This window comes from Saccopteryx bilineata, chromosome 2 (genome assembly GCF_036850765.1).
Source record: "Saccopteryx bilineata isolate mSacBil1 chromosome 2, mSacBil1_pri_phased_curated, whole genome shotgun sequence".
NCBI classification, from domain to species: domain Eukaryota; kingdom Metazoa; phylum Chordata; class Mammalia; order Chiroptera; family Emballonuridae; genus Saccopteryx; species Saccopteryx bilineata.
This window is the reverse complement of record NC_089491.1, coordinates 347,761,509-347,777,391: the sequence shown is the minus strand read 5'-3', so window position 1 is coordinate 347,777,391 and position 15,883 is coordinate 347,761,509. Positions and strand designations below refer to the sequence as shown.

Below are 15,883 nucleotides of genomic sequence, written 5' to 3'. Positions count from 1 at the left end.
TAAGCCCTTTTCTTGGAATTTTTGGGCGGCTCCCTGTCAGTGCTACTCTTTCTTCACTCCCAGGCCCACTTCCTACATAGGCCATAAACACTGCTCATCCAGCAGAAGAGCCTTGTCAAAGTATCTAAGAGGTGTGCGAGAAATTCTGTAAGACTATATTAAAGCCAGGAGCCCGCGGCGCTTTCCGGGATCCGTAGACCCAGGCTCCGCCCTTCGGCCTGCGCTCTGCACTGCGCATGTCAGGCTTGTGTTCCCCTCCCCCAGTCAGCAACGGGTGGAGAGGCGGCGGCAGCGGCGGCTAAAGGGGCGGAGAGGGAGGAGCGCGGCCGGACGCGGCCTGGACCGCGCGTACTTCGGGCTGTTGTGTTCTCTTCGGTTCGAGGTAGTAGGAGTTTCCGCTACAGCAGCAGGTTTGTGCGAAGTGGGTCTGGATGCGGGGCCGCGACCCCTTAGTGGCACTGGAGGCAACTGCGGGGCCTAGTGAAGGCCAGGGAACCGCGACCTCACTTAACAAAGAGTGGCGGAGCGTCTGGGCACAGGAGGCCCAGGGAGCCGGGGAAGGGTAGGAGTACGGGGCTGAGGCCTCAAGAGGTCCTAGGGAGCCGCGTCGGCCTCCCCCGGCTCCCGCTTTTCTCGCGACTCTTAGGAAGGCCCAGTTGGCGGTTTTCCGGAGGCGGCGCCTGCCCGCTCGGCTACGGAAGGGATTTGCAAGGGATAGCCCCCAGGAGGATTCTGACCCTAGTCGGCAGCAGTTGGCAGGTGCAAGCTTCAAAATCGGGGGGATTTTATAGGCAAAAATTGCCAAATCGGAGACAGTTAAAAAGTCGGTGATCTTTGTGCAGCCTTGAGTAGATCAGTGATTAGCATCACCGTCGTCACACAAACTTTTTTGCGGCTTTCGTAAAAGCTTATTTGATGCGAGTAAATAATTTATGTGTAGTTGCAAGCACACATAGCAATAATATAAAGAGAAACTATTTACTAGTCGAGAATTCGGAGGGAATCATAGCTTTCTTATCACCTTAGTGAAGCAGTCCCCCTTTTCCCCCTCACTCCTGTAGAGTCCAGTTTCCTTTGGCTTCCCTGTATGGTTTTTGTAATGATGTTTCTGTATCTCTTCTCCCCTGTATATACAGCCTGTAGTAGAGTATTTTTTTATTCTCTGTGGTGTTTCAGAGCCAAACCCAGTTCTGGCACACAGGAGGTAAGCAGTAACTGTCGTACAAAATTAATTTTCAGGCTCTCAGTAGAGAAAACGTTATGTTGTGTTTTCCTGTACCTATAAGGGGCATTATATGGACTAATTTGCAATTCGTTCATTTAAGAAATATTTTTATTGATGCCTACTGTGTGCCTATTAGATCTCAGAGCTTACCTTCTTGAAACTTCCTTTGTACTGGGGAGAAGACAGACAGTAAGCAAATATATAAATTATGCTGTGTATTACATGATTATGAATGCCTTAGGAAAAAATATAGCCGGAAAGAAGGATGAGAAGGTGTTGTATTTTGAAATAGGGTGGTCAGGCATGCATTTACAGGTAAGCTAATATTTAAGCAGACTAAAAGCGGGTGAGGGAGTGAACCCAGCCAGTGTCTAGGGAAAGGAATGTTCTAGGCAGAGGGAACAGCAAGTGTAAAGGCCTGAAAGAGGACAATGCTGGCCTTTTACAGGAACACTTAGAAGACCAATGTGCTGGTAGCACTGTGAGCAAAGGAGGGAGTGCTAGGAGATAAGATCAGGGAAGAAAAAAATTGGGGTTGGGAGCAGAACCATTAGGACCTTTTGGACTATTGTGAAGATTTCACATTTGCTCTGCCAGAGATAGTAGTCATCAGAGGGGTTTGAGCAGAAGAGTGATAAGATCTGACTTGGGGCCCTGGCCGGTTGGCTCAGCGGTAGAGCATCGGCCTGGCATGTGGGGGACCCGGGTTTGATTCCCGGCCAGGGCACACAGGAGAAGCGCCCCTCTCCTTCCTCTCTGTCTCTCTCTTCCCTTCCCGCAGCCAAGGCTCCATTGGAGCAAAGATGGCCCGGGCGCTGGGGATGGCTCCTTGGCCTCTGTCCCAGGTGCTAGAGTGGCTCTGGTCGCAGCAGAGCGACGCCCCGGAGGGGCAGAGCATCGCCCCTGGTGGGCCTGCCGGGTGGATCCCGGTCAGGCGCATGCGGGAGTCTGTCTGACTGTCTCTCCCCGTTTCCGGCTTCAGAAAAATACAAAAAAAAATAAAAATAAAAAAAATAAAAAATAAAAAAAGATCTGACTTGGATTGTATTGTAATAATTTAGTGAAATTCATGGAGGAGTGCAGTTTATATTTTAGTTTTTATCCAATTGATACTCATATAATCAGCTCTTAGTTTTTGGGGGGTTTTTTTTGTGTTTTTTTTTCTGAAGCGAGAAACCGGGAGAGACAGTCAGACAGACTCCAGCATGCGCCCCACTGGAATCCACCCGGCACGCCCACCAGGGGGTGACGCTCTGCCCACCAGGGGGCGATGCTCTGCCCCTCGTGGGGGGGGGGTCCGCTCTGCTGCGACCAGAGCCACTCTAGCGCCTGGGGCAGAGGCCAAGGAGCCATCCCCAGCGCCAGGCCCATCTTTGCTCCAATGGAGCCTCGGCTGCGGGAGGGGAAGAGAGAGACAGAGAGGAAGGAGAGGGGGAGGGGTGGAGAAGGAAATGGGCGCTTCTCCTGTGTGCCCTGGCCGGAATCGAACCCAGGACTTCTACACGCCAGTCCGACGCTCTACCACGGAGCCAACCGGCCAGGGCCTAATCAGCTCTTAGTTTCTTCAAGCTAACAGAGGAAAGGGATGTGTCTAAAATAAGTATAACTCAGCATTTACTTCTATTTGGCTTTAGAAGAATGTGATGAAATTCTTGGGTTTTGCACAGATTTTCGTTAAAGAACTGGCTAGTTTATAGTGTTTGAAATGTTCTCTAGGCAGATTATGCAAAATGCATTACTCCAAAAATGCAAGTGATAAAGTAATATGGTTTTGTTTTTTTTAATTAAAAAAAAATTTTTTTTTATTCATTTTGGAGAGGGAGAGACAGAGAGAGAGAGAGAGGAGAGACAGAGAGAGAGAAGGGGGGGAAGAGCTGGAAGCATCAACTCCCATATGTGCCTTGACCAGGCAAGCCCAGGGTTTCGAACCGGTGACCTCAGCATTTCCAGGTTGATGCTTTATCCACTGCGCCACCACAGGTCAGGCCTAAAGTAATATGGTTTTATAATCAGTTGTATTAGTCCACTATTTTTATTTATTTATTTATTTATTTATTTACAGGGACAGAGGAGGGGGTAGATGGGGACAGACAGGAACGGAGAGAGATGAGAAGCATCAATCATCAGTGTTTTTTTTTTTGTTTTTTTTGTTTTTGTTTTTGTTTTGTTTTTTTCATTTTTCTGAAGCTGGAAACGGGGAGAGACAGTCAGACAGACTCCCGCATGCGCCTGACTGGGATCCACCCGGCACGCCCACCAGGGGCGACGCTCTGCCCACCAGGGGGCGATGCTCTGCCCATCCTGGGCGTCGCCATGTTGCGACCAGAGCCACTCTAGCGCCTGAGGTAGAGGCCACAGAGCCATCCCCAGCGCCCGGGCCATCTTTGCTCCAATGGAGCCTTGGCTGCGGGAGGGGAAGAGAGAGACAGAGAAGAAAGCGCGGCAGAGGGGTGGAGAAGCAAATGGGCGCTTTTCTGTGTGCCCTGGCCGGGAATCGAACCCGGGTCCTCCGCACGCTAGGCCGACGCTCTACCGCTGAGCCAACCGGCCAGGGCCAATCATCAATTTTTCATTGCGACACCTTAGTTGTTCATTGATTGTTTTCTCATATGTGCCTTGACCATGGGCCTTCAGCAGACCTAGTAACCCCTTGCTTGAGCCAGCGACCTTGGGTCCAGGCTGGTGAACTTTTTTTTTTTTTAAAGTGAGGTTTTATTATTATTATTATTATTATTATTATTGAGACAGAGAGAGGGATAGATAGGGACAGATAGACAGGAACGGAGAGAGATGAGAAGCATCAATCATTAGTTTTTCGTTGCGACACCTTAGTTGTTCATTGATTGCTTTCTCATATGTGCCTTGAATGTGGGCCTTCAGCAGACCAAGTAACCCCCTGCTTGAGCCAGTGACCTTGGGTCCAAGCTGGTGAGCTTTGCTCAAACCAGATGAGCCCGCGCTCAAGCTGGTGACATTGGCGACCTCGGGGTCTCGAACCTGGGTTCTCCACATCCCAGTCCGAAGCTCTATCCACTGCGACACCACCCAGTCAGGCAGGCTGGTGAACTTTTTGCTCAAGCCAGATGAGCCCGTGCTCAAGCTGGCGACCTCGGGGTCTCGAACCTGGGTCTTTTCGCATCCCAGTCCAACACCCTATCCACTGCGCCACCGCCTGGTCAGGCAGTCCACTATTTTTAAAGTCATTTAGATCATATCTTATTTTCTACCCTTATCCAAAATAAAAACTCTAGCCAATTTATTTTTATTTTGTTCCACACTTATTCTAACTTTCTAGCTTTTGCTATTTCTAGCTTTCCTCCCTAGAATCTCTTTCCTTCATACTTCTCTGTTTAGCTTGCATCTTTCTTTGCCTCCCTCCGGGTTCTAGCTATCTTATGAAGTCTCCCCACTTGTCAGCTCATAATGATCTTTGGATTCTTCAGTGTCATGCAGCACTTATGTATGGCATCCCTGAGTTGAAAGAGATCTGAGAAGTGTAGCTTGATATTCTCCATTTACCAATGGAGAAATTGATTTCTGGAAAAACAAGATAAACATGACTGTTAGTAAATATTATGCATTTACCATGTTGTAAATGTGTTTTTGTGTGTGAACCCAGTTTATCATATCAACTGTGAAATAGGTGATATTTTCATAATCTTACAGATGAGGAAACTGAGATCCAGAGAAGCTAAATAACTTCTTTGAGCTTCCTCAAGGTTCACATCTAGTTAATGGCAAAGCTAGAGTTTGAACATAGCTTGATTCCATAGTTTGTGTTACTTTACTATGTTATTATGATTTTCTACGAAGTCCAGTATTTTGGTGCCTGGAACTATACCAAGTAGCACCTTACAACTATCTTTAATTTTTCTCTTTGGCCAACCTGTAAATCTCCTTGGGTCTCCTATATATTGAATGAACATGGTTAGTGAAGATATACTTTGGAAAACAGAAGTTAAAAAGTGGACAAGCCTGCTTCTTCACCCATGAAACCTGTGACATGGAGTTGGAAAGAGATAACAAGAACACAAATTATGATTAAATATTGGGTGTTTGAGGAAGGAGATAGCATTTCTCTGGGGAAATCATATTCCTATCATAGTTTAGGAGTTGGTATTTAGATGGACTTTAAAAGATAGGACTTTGTTAGGTAGATAGATAGGTGGGTATAATGAGAGATTTTGTGGGGAGAGAATCCAGGTAAAGGGGAGAACATTCACCAAAGTGTTTGGTTTTCTTTAGAAACCCTAGGAGTGTAAAGTAGTTTTTTGCCATATGGGAGAGTCTCATTCCAGCCTGACTGAGTAACTGGGAAGCTATTGAGTTGAAGGGAATGACAGAATCAGAAATATGCGTCAGAACGGTTTAGGGCCAAGATCTGGAAGAACCTGGAAGAGGGTTTTTGTTGAGCATCTGAATGTTCATCTCCCTTGGCTATGACATTCCCTAGATCCTCAGTATTAATAACATATTGCTTGTAAATAATTCTTACCAAATCTCCTCTTACTAAAATTATGTTAATTTTCATTAAAGCAGTATTTTCCAACTGTGGGTCCATGGACTGGTCTGCCAGAAATTTTGTGCCAGCTGCATCCTGATATATGAAGATTATACTCAGTGATCTTAGTTGAATTCGCTTATGCTCCGGGTGATTTCTGTCTTAGCATTCCCTAAAACAACTCTCCTATTTTCACCAGTCCCCAAGTGTAAAAGTTGAAAACTACTGCACTAAAGGATTCCTGAAGAAAGCGGGAGATGGTCTTAAGTTCCAAGCAAACCAGTATTTATCAAGTAATTATAGTATTTTAGCCATGCATTAACTTTTATGGAAAGTCCAAAATGAGTTCCTACCTGGAACTAAGCATGGCCTAAAGGTAAAGAAAAACATAACATAAATCAAATTTAATACTAAGCAGACTGAACTGAGTGCTGTATAATATATACTATAGTTCAAACAAAAACTAGAAGGTACATATGGGGGAGGGCCACACAGAACCAGCAAAGTAGAACATACTGTTCTTGGTCCCTTCAACAGTGTCATTATAAGCTGTTTCTGGAACTATTTTCCACATTGCTTCAAAATCCATTATAAACATTTTAATTTTTATTATTAGTGGTAAATCAATCCACTAATTAGTGAAAGTAAAAATCAAATAACTGCAGTTAACATTTTGATTAACAATCTTCTGGCTATCTTTGAATATGTAACACATGCTTTTACATTGAATTATGTTGAATCATACTATCCACCTTGTTTTAGGCCCTTCTTATTTGATTTAATGTGTAATGGATAGTTTTCCATAAATATAAGTAGTAATTAAAACTTTAAAGTTAGAATGTGTATTCCCTTTGACTAAACAATGACATTTAAAAAATTGATCCTAAGGAAGTAAGGATATGCACAAAGGTAAAAGCTATATGATATGTTTCACAACATTATAAAACAGTAGTATAGAAATGTATTTATTGAAATGTAAAGATATTCATAGTATATCATTTGGTGAAGAAATCAGTAAAACTATGTGCAGTGTGGTGTCAGTTTTGTTTTTAAATTGTATGTGTATACATGAGTGTTGAAAAATAGCAAAAGAGATCAACACAATTACATATTTGGGAGAGGAAATTTCAGGTAGTTTTTTGTTTGTTTTTTAATTAAGTGAGAGGCAGGGAGGCAGAGAGACAGACGCCACATGCACCCCAACCAGGATCCACCAGAGCAAGCTCCTAACCGGCCATGCTCTGCCCAGCTGGGGCTGCTGCTCCATTGCTCAGCAACTAAGGTGAGACCCTGGAGCCATCCTCAGCATCCCTGGGCCAGCTTGTTAGTTTGAGCCATAGCTGCAGGAGGGGGAGAAAAAGAGAGAAGAGGGAAGGGAACGGGTGGAGAAGCAGATTGTTTCTCCTGTGTGCCCAAGGTAATCAAACCAGGGACTTCCACATGCCAGGCAGGCTGAGGCTCTACTGCTGAGTCAACTGACCAGGGCCAATTTCAGGTAGTTTTAAACTTTGTTCCTTTTTGCTTTCTGAGCTTCCTGCTTTTCTACAAAACTTTTTAAATTAAAAATAGTTTCTTGAAGCTAAGTCGAATAAAATACTGTAAGAAATTGTTTTTACCTTATATTGGTATTGAGTGGATTGATGCCCAAGAAATTTCTTTGTAATCCTTAACTATAAGCTAACTGATTACATAAGGCAATATATTGAATCATGGTTTCTTCTTGAGTGATGTTCTAGTGGGCATTTGCTTAATAAATGCATGATTCATAAGTACTCTTCCAATATAATACATAGATAATTTCTACAAATACTGTCTTAAATTTTGATTCTTTGAATCTTCTAGAAATCTAGATATCATTACCAGAATCTTTAATTTTGGGACAGCATTGCTGATAGCACCTCAGTCTCTGTTATAGCAAGCATTACATTATATTGTAATTGTAGATTGTTTTTGTCTTCTTTTTATCTGTTTTCCTGGTAGACTAAACTCCTTGAGGATAAAATTTAAGAGATTAAGTCTTTTTATCTTTATATCTTCAGTTGCCTAAAACAAGCCTAAAACAAGCCTGGCATATACCAGATCTTCCAAAATACATCTTTTTTAATGTTTATTTTATTGATTTTAGAGAGAGGAAGGGAGAGAGACAGACAAGAACATCAGTCTTTTCCTTTATGTGCTCTGATTGGGGATTAAACCAGCAATCTGCTTCAGGACGGTGCTCTAACCAAGTGAACTATCTGGCCAGGGTGATACTTATTTTCTTAGGAGTATTTCTGCACCTTAAAAAAATGTTGAATTAACAATCAAGTCCTATCAAAGGGGATGATTTTAAATGCTGCATTCCCATTTATATTGAGATCCCAATAAAATTAAAAGTTCTTTATTGTTTTAGAAAATATAACCATTTCATTGTTTTATTAGCATACTGCATATCCGAAGTACAAAGCTGAAGTTTTGATTGAGAAGCAAAAGTTTGTCCTGGCTGGATGGCTCGCTTGGCTGGAGCAATGCAGAGGTGGCTGGTTCAGTCCTTGGCTGGGGCACATACAGAAACAGATCGATGCTTCTGGCTCCCCCTTACCCCCCTTCCTCTCTCTGGATTCAATAAAAATAAAAAATTTTTAAAAAATAGAAAAAAAAAGAGAAGCAAAAGTTTAAAATGATGTTGTAGGTAGAGGTTGGGAGAGACTTAAATCAATGTGGTATTTATTTACTTCTTTAAAGTTAAATTTATATTAGTGTATCTTATTCCTAACAGATCAGTCATTGACACCATGAACTGGAATAAAGGTGGCCCTGGCACTAAGAGGGGATTTGGCTTTGGAGGTTTTGCCATTAGTGCTGGGAAGAAGGAGGAACCTAAACTCCCGCAACAGTCCCACAGTGCCTTTGGGGCAACAAGCTCTTCTTCTGGATTTGGAAAGTCCGCTCCACCACAGCTTCCTTCGTTCTACAAAATTGGATCTAAACGGGCCAATTTTGATGAAGAAAACGCGTAAGTGGAATTTCCTGATATTTTAGCAAAGATTGGGCTTTAGATGATTCATTTCATCAATAGAAATTGAGGAAAAGAAACAATTGGCTTCATGATATTACTTAAATTAGTTATCTCACTGAATAGCATTTTTCTAATAAGTTAAATTGTTGAGTTTATTCATTTGTAAGGAACATTAATACTGTGCTTACTTAAAATTTTAGTTGTTCCAAAAGGGATTTGAGGCCATGAGACCTAAATGTGGCTGAAGAATTTTAAGTAATTCACATGGTGTTTGAAGGTCTTTATTGAAGTCTTTTATTGATATCAACATAAGTTGCTTTGTAAACACAGACAGTTGTCAGAACTGGTAGAGACTTAGTTTACCTTAACACCCAAGTCCTTAAAACTATACTGCTCACAAAAATTAGGAGATATTTTATTGCTTAATATTTATTTTGAAATATCCCTTAATTTTTGTGAGCAGTATATTATGTTGTAAGATCTTTCATTGGTAGCATGACCAGACGGTGGCGCAGGGGATAGAGTGTCGGACTGGGATGCGGAGGACCCAGGTTCGAGACCCTGAGCTCACCAGCTTGAGCCCAAGGTCGCTGGCTCTAGCAAGGGGTTACTCAGTCTGCTGTAGCCCCACGGTCAAGGCACATAGGAGAAAGCAATCAGTGAACAACTAAGGTGTCGCAACGAAAAACTAATGATTGATGCTACTCATCTCTTTCCATTCCTGTCTGTCTGTCCCTTGATGCTTCTCATCTCTCCATTCCTGTCTGTCCCTATCTTTCCCTCTCTCTGACTCTCTCTCTCTGTCTCTGTTAAAGAAAAAAAGTCTTTCAGTGGTAGAAAATTTTCAGAATTTTTGCCCACAGTTCTCAGGAAACATTTAGCTTTTTTTTTTTCTTTTTTTTTTTTTTTACTTTGCCTAATAGAAGGTGGTGGTTATTATTAAAAGATGAGTTTGAAAGTTTGAGTTCTAATTTCTGTAGATTATAATTTTGCTCTTTGCTGAATCTGAAGGAATCTTTTAATGCTATTAATTCCAACCTGGTTGTGATACTACTTGAGATTTTTCTTTAAAAAAAACTTCAAAATTAGCATTTTTAAAATACACAGCAGCATTTTAAAAAGCTGATATGTTATTCAGGAATTCAATACAGAAGTAGGTGTTTAAGGTTCTTCAGAGTCGAGAGTCATTCTAGCCTGACCAGGTGGTGGTGCAGTGGATAGAGCATCCACTGCAGAGGACCCAGGTTCAAAACCCTGAGGTCCCCAGTTTGAGCGCAGGGTCACTGGCTTGAGTGTGGGATCATAGACATGACCCCAAGGTCGCTGGCTTGAGCAAGGGGTCACTCACTCTGCTGTAGCCCCCACACACACACACACACCCGTCAAGGAACAGGCGAGAAAGCAGTCATTGAACAGCTAAGGAGACTGAGGAGCCACAACGAAGAATTGATGCTTCTCATCTCTTTCCCTTCCTATCTGTCCATCTGTCCCTTTCTCTGTCTCTCTCTCTCTCTCTGTCTTTGTCTCATACACACATACTCACCCAAAAAAAGAATCATTATTCTAGAGAGAAGTTTACCATTTCAGGGATGGATACTTTTTCATTAACTAAATGAAACCTTTATAAATGAATATGCATTTGCATATGTGTGTAGCACATAATAGAGCTTTTAAAACAATTCCTATAAAGACTTGAAATGCTTTAAAATTTTAAGCTGCAGTTATTTAAACTTATGTATAATTATATTTAACTTTATTAAATACTTAAATATTTGGTTGTATTACTGTTTTATTTAATTTCCAGGTAAGGTCTAAACAGAGTTTTTGTTTTATTTTAGTTTATTAAGAGCTGCATCCTTTTTCTAGACTTTGAAGTTGTCTTTTCTGAATACCTAAGTAGTATGATGAATGATTTTGGATTGATCATTTATCCTTTTGTTGTTGTTGAAAGGTTTTGTTTATTGATTTTACAGAGGGAGAAGAGCAAGAAATATCAACTCATAGTTGCTTCACTTTAGTTCATTGCTTGCTTGTATTTGCCTTGACTGGGCCAGCCCAGGGTTTCAAACCAGCAACCTCAGTGTGCCAGGTCAACACTGAATCCACTGCATCACCACAGGTCAGGCTGATTGAACATTTATTTTTAATTCTAAAGGTTTTCTGTTGGTCCTTAGGAAATAGCCCAGAACTTTTGATGAAAGTCTCTAGCCTTATAAAGATATCTCTAAAAATTTTAAAGGACTATAAGAATAAAATAGGGTTTTAATATTTCATATGAAAGTAATTTTTCCATAGCATACATTCTTGAATATTTGCTATATCAATTCAACAGTGATATTCTAAATTTGTACTGAAAATTTAACGGAACTGGGAATTAATTTGAACAGACATACTGAAATGGAGAATCTGCTGTGACTTATTTTGTCAGTATTAGAATTTTGTCTGCCTGACCAGTGGTGACACAGTGGATAGATTGTCAACCTGGGCTGGGCTGCTGAGGTCCCAGGTTTGAAATCTTGAGGTCACCTGCTTGAGTGCAGAGTTGCCAGCTTGAGTATAGGATCATCATCAACATAATCCTGTGGTTGCTGACTTGAGGCCAAAGGTCACTGGCTTGAGCAAGGGATCACTGGCTTGAGCAAGGGGTCACTGGCTCAGCTGGAAACCACCCCCCCTCAGGCACATATGAAAGCAATCAGTGAACAACTAACGTGCCACAACTACTATGACTTCATCCTTCCTGTTTATCTCTCTCTCTTGCAAAAGAAAGAGAGAGAGAGAGAGAGAGAAGAAGGTGGAAGAGGAGGAGGAGGAGGAGGGGGAGGGAGGGAGGGAAGGAGGGAAAGAGGAAGAAGGATTTTGCTTATATTAAGTAAGACTTAATAATTCTTTACGCAAAGCCTGGAGGTCTCTAATTTGACCTGTGTAGTTTAAATCTATTTTATAGTAACATATATCATAATAAGCATTTCTGTTAAATGAAAGATTCACTGACCCCAAACTAAATGTTCATTTTACCAATCATGCATCTTAATTTTCAGATATTTCGAAGATGAGGAGGAAGATTCTAGCAATGTTGATTTACCTTATATTCCTGCTGAAAATTCACCTACCCGCCAGCAATTCCATTCCAAGCCAGCAGATTCTGACAGCGATGATGATCCCTTGGAGGCATTCATGGCTGAAGTAGAAGCAAGTATCAACTCTATTTTGTTAAAATGTTCAGCAATTAGAATAGACCAAATTAACCTAGTGCTTCAGTCCTCATACAGAATTTGTTTTCTGGCCCTTTTTGGGCAGAATTTTGCTCTGGTACTCCAGTTTCTAAAATATACTTCAACTTGCCCTGTAATCCTTGAACATAAAAGCTCAAGGTTTTTGTGTGTGTATTTTGTTTTAATAATTCTTGGTATATTCTTTAATGGAATGAACATGATCTCATTCAATCTACATTTATTAAATATATATTTATGTAAGGCAGTTAAATTTAAGGAAGTTTCTAATTTCTAAAACTATAAATTCTGTGTTCTCTACTTTTCATGTTTAGTCTTTTTTACTGCCAACATTATCATCAACATTCATGCCCTCCCTATAGAAATTGGAGCTTGTGATGATTTCCTTAAACTGTTTTTCCTTAAACTTTTTCTTCCATCTTTTTTACTTTCTTTCTATTTATTTGCTTACTTACTAAGAAAAATGTTAAACACATACAAAAATAGAATAATAAAATGAGCCCCCCATGTATACCTTTCACCCCACTTTATCAGTTAACAACTTTTGGCCAGTCTTATGTTATCTAACCCAGTGATTTTCAACCTTTTTTTTTTTTTTCATGGCACAAACACACACTAATTACTAAGGTCAGTGCCCCTGACTAAATACAACCATTTTCATCTCATGGCACAAATAAATTAGTTACTAAAGAAGAAGAGCCTGACCAGGCGGTGGCGCAGTGGATGGAGTGTCGGACTGGGATGCGGAAGGACCCAGGTTCGAGACCCCAAAATTGCCGGCTTGAGCGCGGGTTCATCTGGCTTGAGCAAAATAAAAAAATAAAAAAAAACTCACCAGCTTGGATCCAAGGTCGCTGGCTCCAACAAGTGGTTACTCGGTTTGCTGAAGGCCCGCGGTCAGGGCACATATGAGAGGGCAATCAATGAACAACTAAGGTGTTGCAACGAAAAGCTGGTGATTGATGCTTCTCATCTCTCTCCGTTCCTGTCTGTCCCTGTCTGTCCCTCTCTCTGACTCTCTCTCTCTCTGTCCCTGTAAAGAAAAATAAAGAAGAAGAGGTCAGGGCCCCTTTTTCTTTAGTAATTAGTTTATGAGTGTGTGAGAAACAGAGGTTGAAAATCACTGAATTCTAACCCCTCCCACACTTTCAGATTTTTTTTTTTTTTTTTTTACAGAGAGAGAGAGTCGGAGAGTGGGACAGATAGGGACAGACAGACAGACAGGAATGGAGAGAGATGAGAAGCATCAATTATCAGTTTTTCGTTGTGACACCCTAGTTGTTCATTGATTGCTTTCTCATATGTGCCTTGACCGTGGGGCTACAGCAGACTGAGTAACCCCTTGCTCGAGCCAGAGACCTTGGGTCCAAGCTGGTGAGCTCCACTCAAACCAGATGAGCCCGCGCTCAGGCTGGTGACCTCGGGGTCTCAAACCTGGGTCTTCCGCATTCCAGTCTGACACTATCCACTGCACCACCACCTGGTCAGGCACTTTTTAGATTTTTTTTTTTTAAATAAACCTCAGACGTATTATTTTATCTATCAGTATTTCTGTATCTAAGATAACTTTTTTTAAAATTTTATTTATTTATTTTTTACAGAGACAGAGAGTGAGTCAGAGAGAGGGCTAGACAGGGACAGACAGGAACAGAGAGAGATGAGAAGCATCAATCATTAGTTTTTCATTGTGTGTTGTAACACCTTAGTTGTTCATTGATTGCTTTCTCATATGTGCCTTGACCGTGGGCCTTCAGCAGACCGAGTAACCCCTTGCTGGAGCCAGTGACCTTGGGTTCAAGCTGGTGGGCTTTTGCTCAAACCAAATGAGCCTGTGCTCAAGCTGGCGACCTTGGGGTCTTGAACCTGGGTCCTCTGCATCCCAGTCCGACGCTCTATCCACTGTACTACTGCCTGGTTAGATTTTTTTTTAAGTAAACCTCAGACGTATTATTTTATCAGTATTTCTGTATCTAAGATAACTTTTTTATTTTAAATGGAGAGAGAGAGATACGGCGGGACAGACAGGGACAGGCAGACAGGAAGCGAGAGAGATAAGAAGCATGAACTCATAGTTGTGGTACTTTTAATTGTTCATTGGTTGCTTTCTCATATGTGCCTTGACCGGGGTGTGCTGCAGCTGAGCCACTTTTTGCTCAAAGCCAGCAACCATGGGGTCATGTCTAGGATCTCATGGTCAAGTCGGTGACCTTGGGGTTTTGAACTGAGTCCTCAGCACACACTTTTTTAAAATGAATTAATTAATTTTTAGAGAGGAGAGAGAAAGGGAGAGAGAGAGACAGAGCAGGAAAGAGAGAGGAGAGAGAGACAGAGAGAGAAGGTGGGGAGGAGCTGGAAGCATTAACTCCCATATGTGCCTTGACCGGGCAATCCCAGGGTTTCGAACCAGCGACCTCAGCATTTCCAGGTCGACGTTTTATCCACTGTACCACCACAGGTCAGGCCTCAGCACACTCTTATCCATCCACTGCATCACCACCTGGTCAGGCTCTACCTCTTAAAAAACATATCATTGTACCAGAAAAATTATTACATATCTATCTGACTTTTATCAGTTATTCTTGTGATTCTCTTCCAGTTTTTCATATTCTACAGTTCTCTATATTGATTTGCTTTATTCATTATGTACATTCCTTAGTGACCGCATCCACTTCTACAGCTTAACTTCTAAGTGAATAATTAGAAGTTAAGTCTCTTGTGTATAGTCTCTTGTCTCTCTTTGATTTCAGCTCTTCTTTTCCAGAAGCATGTTGGCCATTTTTATATGGGTGTGTACCCCTGGCACTACTTAAATCCTATTCATTGTCTTTTCCTTCTCAACTAGGTTTTTTTTTTTCTCCATCTTTTTATTTATTTATTTTTGACAGAGAGAGGGATAGACAGGAAGGGAAAGAAATGAGAAGCATCAATTCTTTGTTGCAGCTCCTTAGTTGTTCAGTGATTGTTTTCTCATATGTGCCTTGACCGGGGGACAATAGCAGAGTGAGTGACCCCTTGCTCAAGCCAGCAACTTTGGGCTTCAAGCCAGCTCCCTTTGGGCTCAAGCCAGTGGCCATGGGGTCATGTCTGTGATCCCACATTCAAGCCAGATGAGCCTGCGCTCAAGCCAGATGAGCCTGCGCTCAAGCTGGCAGGCAACCTCGAGATTTTGAACATGGGTCCTCCGCGTCCCGGTCCAATGCTCTATCTACTGCGCCACTGCCTGGTCAGGCTCTTATTTTCTTTTCTTTTTTTTTTTTTTTTTTTTTTTTGTATTTTTCTGAAGCTGGAAACGGGGAGAGACAGTCAGACAGACTCCCGCATGCGCCCGACCGGGATCCACCCGGCATGCCCACCAGGGGCGACACTCTGCCCACCAGGGGGCGATGCTCTGCCCCTCCGGAGCGTCGCTCTGCCATGACCAGAGCCACTCTAGCGCCTGGGGCAGCGGCCAAGGAGCCATCCCCAGCGCCCGGGCCATCTTTGCTCCAATGGAGCTTTGGCTGTGGGAGGGGAAGAGAGAGACAGAGAGGAAGGAGGGGGGGGGTGGAGAAGCAAATGGGTGCTTCTCCTATGTGCCCTGGCTGGGAATCGAACCCGGGTCCCCCACACGCCAGGCCGACGCTCCACCGCTGAGCCAACCGGCCAGGGCCTTATTTTCTTTTTAGCAGATGGTCAAGCATGTTCATGACTTAGTTCATTTAACCCTTAGAATAACATTGGGGAATAGGCAGAAAGAAAATACAGAAATATAATTAATAATAAAGCTAAACCCTGAGGTAATTTGAATTTCATACCCCAAATCATGTTGGTACTGTGTTGCAGATCTGGGACTTACTTGCTTAGTATGCTGATAGCCAAGTTGTCTTTCCAGTATGTTATGCTGCCTTTCCTTTCATTTGCCAAGTCTGTTCATCTTTACAATAGCT

At 42.3% G+C, this 15,883-nt stretch overlaps 1 protein-coding gene across 2 annotated transcripts in view; it reads left to right on the top strand.

Moving 5' to 3' along the window:
• The first annotated feature begins 265 nt into the window (after nucleotides 1–265).
• Nucleotides 266–15,883, top strand: part of DDX42 (DEAD-box helicase 42) — a 42,053-nt gene continuing 26,435 nt past the window's right edge. Inside the window, exons 1-4 of one of the 2 annotated variants that reach the window (XM_066262622.1) lie at nucleotides 266–410; nucleotides 6,886–7,008; nucleotides 8,485–8,721; nucleotides 11,766–11,916. In XM_066262622.1, the coding sequence (XP_066118719.1) occupies nucleotides 8,501–8,721; nucleotides 11,766–11,916 (372 nt within the window). In that variant the 5' untranslated portion in view covers nucleotides 266–410; nucleotides 6,886–7,008; nucleotides 8,485–8,500. The remainder of the gene's footprint in view (nucleotides 411–6,885; nucleotides 7,009–8,484; nucleotides 8,722–11,765; nucleotides 11,917–15,883) is intronic. The other variant, XM_066262621.1, reaches the window with a different exon arrangement.